This window comes from Olea europaea, chromosome 14 (genome assembly GCF_002742605.1).
Source record: "Olea europaea var. sylvestris chromosome 14, O_europaea_v1, whole genome shotgun sequence".
Lineage (NCBI taxonomy): Eukaryota > Viridiplantae > Streptophyta > Magnoliopsida > Lamiales > Oleaceae > Olea > Olea europaea.
In genome coordinates, this window is record NC_036250.1 from 8158137 (window position 1) to 8164076 (window position 5940).

Below are 5940 nucleotides of genomic sequence, written 5' to 3' on the forward strand. Positions count from 1 at the left end.
AAAGCTCGGACATTTTACCCGAGCCTAGAATTTCGGCTTGACTCGTTGATATCCCAACGCACCCCACCCCACCTCGTCTCGTCCCATCCCCAAATCAAATCAAAATCACAAAACCCATCGGGCCACATCAAGACACAGTCTGTATTTCAAATCCACAGTCGATTAAGAAAATTGAGCAAGCTATTACTCTTTCAATTATGGCAAGGACCGAATTGGGCATTTCGTTAAAGCCCTGATTCTTGAGGTTATTGGAATTGATTATGTTGATAAGTCGGAGGTGTTAAACCCCACTGATGATGAGAATCGTATTAACAAGCATAATTTTAGAATCTCTTCTGTTTGTGGCTGTTAAAACTATGGGAGGGCATCAGTTATGGCAGAGTTTTTATTCTTTTGCAATATGGATGATGATGATCTGTTCATTTGTCCTTGTGCTACAACTAAATTAAAGGTTCGTGATTATAGCCAGCACAAATGAAAATTTTGGGTATAATTCGCCAAAAATGAAAGATTTGGAATCACAACTATAATTATCCAAAAATTTATCGGAACCTGTTTAGCCTGAAATATTGGTAGTAACTACTTTATTAATTATTTTTTTATGCTCCAAGTTCCAGACATTGAATGAGAAAAGTAAAAGTCAAGATGTGAAATAATTTTGAATAAAATAAATAAAAGGAGTAGATATTAACTGGAACCAACTCTCTCCAGTTATGTCTCCTCTGTCCTTTCATAATTTTTATAGGTTGAAAAACACACTAAAGTCTATTCTCCTATAACTACCAAAAGCATTGACAACAAAAAGGACCAAAAAGACATCTCTCCCTAAATCAAAAGATACTGTCTCTGTCCCCCATTTTCAACATTCCTACCCTTTTCCCCTTTCCATCTAAACATTTTTCTTAATCCAAATTAATAAGCCTTTAATGCCACTAAATTTTATTCTTATTGGCCTTTTGCTCTCCATTTTCTACATCTTTCTTTTCTTCCTTTAAGCATAATACATATTTGCTCCATCAGCACATGTGCAAGATGAGAACACTCGCGACGAATAGAGATTAAATCATCTCATATAAAAAATTTTAAGAAAACGAAAATGGGATAAATATTGACGTATTATATTAGTATATTGGTCCGACGAAATGGAGTATTGATTAGGGAATTATATAATGAATTGAAAATGCAAGAAGTTCAGGTTGAGGAATAAAGGCAAGTCATGATTCCATGTAATTTAAAGTGGTTAAGAAAAGCACATGCGATGATGTTAGTACATGTCTTCTGTGGTACCATTAAGTGCAAACCAAATTGAATAATTTTGGGTGGCTCAAACTAAATTCCTCTATACAACTACTCACATTGCCTTACTATTGGATTCACATGTATGGCTGTCACAAATTTTGAAACTTTATATCCATTGCTTGTCATTGACAAATTAGTTGATAATATGTATAAAAATTACAATTTATGGAATGTCACGTTGGTGAGATACAAAAATAATAATCAACTTATAAAGTTTTAAATTTAGAAAATAATTAAATAGATTCATTCTAAAAATGAAGAAAATATCTCAATGGGACAATTCTGAATGGAGAAATACTTCAAAGTCATTGTCTTATGTTCACACGTGATAATAACATTCACTCGAATCACAACGCCATGAGGTTAAAGAAAGAAACAAAGAGTGAAACAAACTCAGTTGACGTCCAGAGTGTCACGAGTTGAAACCTATGTAGTGGAACCCCTAATGGAGAAATACTTCGAAGGTGTTGTTTTATATTCATGTGTGATAATATCGTCCACTCAAATTGTCTAGAAATTGGTGTAATCAATTTGCTTTGATATCAATTATTAGAAATTGAGCCAATTGTTATGATATAAAATTTAATCACAAGAACACAAGATTTACGTGAAAATTCAAGATGGAAAAAACCATGGACATAGGCAAAAAATTCACTATATCAAAAGGAATGAATTACAATATGTTATGCGAGATCTCACAAGACTCTTTCCCAATATCTCTATTTATGAGTCTCTCTCTCTATTAAATTGGATCCCATTGGATCACTCTATGTGTAATATTACACCATATATTTATTATACAAGAATCCTTAACATATTAGGAAAATTAATACAAGTAAGAGACTAGCAGTAATAATACACCATATATTTATTATACAAGAATCCTTAACATATTAGGAGAATTAATACAAGTAAGAGACTAACATAAGGTGAAGTCCAATTACAATAAGTAAAATCATTAATGAAGTATTGGAGTTGAAATAGGATTCTAAAAACTGTCAGATACGTTTTTTACTTCTTCAAAGCATAATACTAACTCCCAGTAGAATTCGAATCACAATCGAACACTTTGATACGAATTCCACCGCAATGAACAAAGCTTCAAAAATTCTCCACTTGAAAACGAATTTCACTACAAGAAATAAAACTTAACTCTTTGACTCCAACAAAATTTTCGAAGCAAAAATCTCCACATCTTCTACAAAGCCTTCCTAAAGGCAAGCTTAACAAATGTTAATCGAATCCAACCACTACTTACCAACAAAATTACATTGAGCACCAAACTTGCTCAAATCACCACAAACAACAAAATTATCAAGTTCACAACCAACTTAATTCGAGTTAACACATTTGCTCGAATTATCCCAACGAGCAACACGATCGCAACTAATTCTATTTGAGTAAACACTTATCAACGCATAAGCAACTAAATCAGCTTCACCAAATTTCTCCTGAGGTCTAATATCTTTTTTGTTCAATTAGCTATATCAAACGTGATCGTTAAACCTTCTAAAATATATAACTAGGACCTTTTCCACTTGTTTACACGACTCAATTCTTACGTTGTTTTTCCTCCAGTGTCCGAACAAAAATCCGCCATAACAAAAATTTGATGTTGTGATCCAAAAGCCGAATATCTAACTTCATACTTTCCATCCCGAAACAATCAAACCTCGTTCTAATAAGAAACCAAACCGACTCTCCCAAGAATTGTCCATCCTTGGCTCTGATATCACTTATTATGAAATTAAATGATACCAATTTGCTTTGTTACCACTTGTTAGGAATAAAAGAGAATAGGCAGTATGAAAAATAAAAACAAGAACACAAGATAAATGTGAAAACCTAATTAGAGAAAAAACTACGGATAGAGGAGAATTTACTAACAATCAATAATGAAGGATTACAAAGGATTTCTCTAGGCCAAACTAATAGGTTGGACAATTGGTCAATCTTAATACGTGTTGTACACCACATATTTATAATCAAAGAATCCCTAACATACTAAGAGAATTAATACAAACAAGAGTCTAACATAAAGTTTAATCATATTACAACAGGTAAAATCAACATAGGAGCATTGAAGTTGAAATAGAGTCTTAGAACTGCCAAATACATCTTTTACTTCTTCAAGGCATACTACCAACTCTCATTAGAATTCGGGTCACAAGACTCACAACCGAACTCTAACACTAATCACAACACTAGTAGGTTAAAGAGAAAAATAGAGTGAAAACAAACTCTCTTGACATCCAAAGTATAGTGACTCAAAATCTAAAATTTAGTGATTTGAGCGGAATCCTAAATGGACGAATACTTCAAAGGCACCATCTTACATTCCCATGAGATAATACCGTTCACTCAAATCAAATAGATTGAAGAGAAAAACAGAGTGAAAACATACTCACTTGACATCGAGAGTATCACGATTTGAAATCCATAATGTAGTATGAGTGGAAGATTCTGGCCCTTCCTTTATCTTTTATTACTTTTTTAATTAGCCAAATTAGAAATTTAAAATAACAAATTCAGTCATTCATTTAGCCTCATAATTCAAAAACACCAAGTCTCACAAATACACCTAACTCTTCCAACACGGTCAAACCTCAAAAACAATCCAACTAATGATGCCAGTGGCCGACAAAATGTTCCTCTCCTCACATGCAACCAAATTCTAAACTCATTTGCTCATTTTCTTCTCTGTTGAAAAACGTATCAGTCTGAAATCTACACAATTCTAGATACTTAAAATAAAAAGATAACCATAAATAGAAATAAAAATACTCTGCAATTCTATGTTCATATTCTTGGCTTCATCCGGGATGATAAAACGCCTACCATCTTCACAGAACAATAATAACCATGGAGCAGAAAGATGGTAGGCAATTTAATACATAACAGATAAAATCTTATTCATCATCATCATCATCATCATCATCATATATATATGGTGACATGAAATTAGGAAATGAAGAAGGGTCATAGACTTGGTGGGAATAGCTAAAAAGTATCCACTTCATTTGGATTGTGCAGATTCTTGATTTTCTTGGATAGAGGCTCTGGTGAGGAAGAAACTGATGTAGCTGCTGATGAAGACACTGCCCATGAATCATTGGAGCTATCAAAGCTAAATGAAACATCCACAACCCCTTTGGGACTCGCTGGGAATGATCCAAATTTTCTTTTGTTGAGTGAATGGAACTGAATTCTTGTTGCCACCTCCTGTACTAGACTACAGCATTCCTCCAGTTTGCCCTGTTTCATTGCACGTTATAATCAGACTAAAATTCTTGCACCCAAAAAAAAAGATTAAAAAAAGGATTTTGAAGTTACAAACCTTGTTGATTCCAAGAATGCCTAATAGTTGTTCTTGATACTCCACTCCAATGCAAGGCTCTAAGCTACTGATAACGTACAGCATTGTGGCATTGGCTAGTATAGAAGGCAGATAACACAAGAATCTATAATCTGCAATTGATTTAACACAAGAACAAGAAACTAAGTAAAGAAGCCCAAAAGTGGAAACATTGATAACAACTAATAATATCAAAAGGGGTTACCAGAAATTATTGACAGAAGCAAGCACTCGCATCTCCTGAGAAATTCACAGCACAAGTTGCTCTTTAATCCCAGCCTCCTTGCTATGTAATCAAGAAATGAAATTGGGGTAACTGGATTCATCTTCCACTGCAGTGTGGACAGAACTAAAATTTCCATTCTCTGAATAGTTTTTGCCTCAAACACATATTTAGACTCTTCCACCTATTTACAAGAACAATCCCATATAAATCATCTAACCATTTTACACAAGCATCCATAAATAAAACGAAGCATATAAGAAGAGATCCATCAAAGTGTTTAATTTTTACGTACTTGGAAATCTAAAAGGAGAGGCACTTGAGTCTCCTCAACTTTTGCAGCCAAAGAAAGACAGGCCACTGCTGCTAATTGAGTCATCCATGGCTTCTCGCTGTGTGACTGAAAGCCACAGAGAAACCTATCCAAATAGTTAACTGAAAGAACCGCAGTGAGAGCTGAAAATGAGTAATATTCAATGACCTTAAGTATCCATTCCACTGCCTCTCCTCTAGCCCTGGCCAAAGATTGGTTTTCTTGAATCCCATTATACAGTTCATTTTCCTGCTCTTTAGACAACAAAGAACTAAACTCCTCATCTTCCCAAAACAAATCATGTTCCAATAACACCACCGAACGTTTACAGCTTATAAAATCAGCAAGAAATGTGCTCTCTTCTTCTATGAAACATATGTCTCTGTTTTCAACTTCTCCATTATCCCAATGTTCCTCCTCACAATACAAAGCATCTAAAGCTAATGGAAAATTTGTTTCATATGAAGTCATCTTCTCCCAAGAAGATGAATTTCAAAGCATGCATTCATTACAGTCAAGTAGAAATGTATAGCATGATAAAGAAACAGAGAGGGGCTAGAGATGGAGATGTGCACTGAGCCATCTCTGTATATCCTAAAGATTGTGTTTTTATGGCTTATTGTGGCTAAGTGGGCTTTGAGGCACGCGCTATGGCCAACTTTAAGTGTAATTAGGGCCTGAATCATGGGGTACTCAACACGTGAGTGCTTGTATGTGTGTTAATTCATCTGAGAGAGAGAGAGAGGGGGG

General features: G+C 34.5%; 1 protein-coding gene across 1 annotated transcript; it reads right to left on the reverse strand.

Moving 5' to 3' along the window:
* Positions 1-4041: 4041 nt before the first annotated feature.
* Positions 4042-5823, reverse strand: LOC111409023 (cyclin-D3-1-like). Its single transcript, XM_023038917.1, has 4 exons — positions 5173-5823; positions 4860-5061; positions 4637-4767; positions 4042-4554 (listed from the first exon to the last, which is right to left on the reverse strand). Exons 1-4 carry the CDS (start codon positions 5659-5661, stop codon positions 4300-4302), a joined length of 1077 nt encoding a protein of 358 aa, XP_022894685.1. The 5' UTR covers positions 5662-5823; the 3' UTR covers positions 4042-4299.
* Positions 5824-5940: the final 117 nt, after the last annotated feature.

What these genes read in the sequence shown, in the direction of transcription:
- LOC111409023 (XM_023038917.1), bottom strand. Translation starts at nt 5,661, where the DNA reads ATGACTTCATATGAAACAAATTTTCCATTAGCTTTAGATGCTTTGTAT. An exon ending in CTCTCCTTTTAGATTTCCAA is followed by an intron (nt 5,062 to 5,172) that starts GTACGTAAAAAT and finishes TCTTGTAAATAG; the next exon opens with GTGGAAGAGTCTAAATATGT. An exon ending in GCATTCTTGGAATCAACAAG is followed by an intron (nt 4,555 to 4,636) that starts GTTTGTAACTTC and finishes GCAATGAAACAG; the next exon opens with GGCAAACTGGAGGAATGCTG.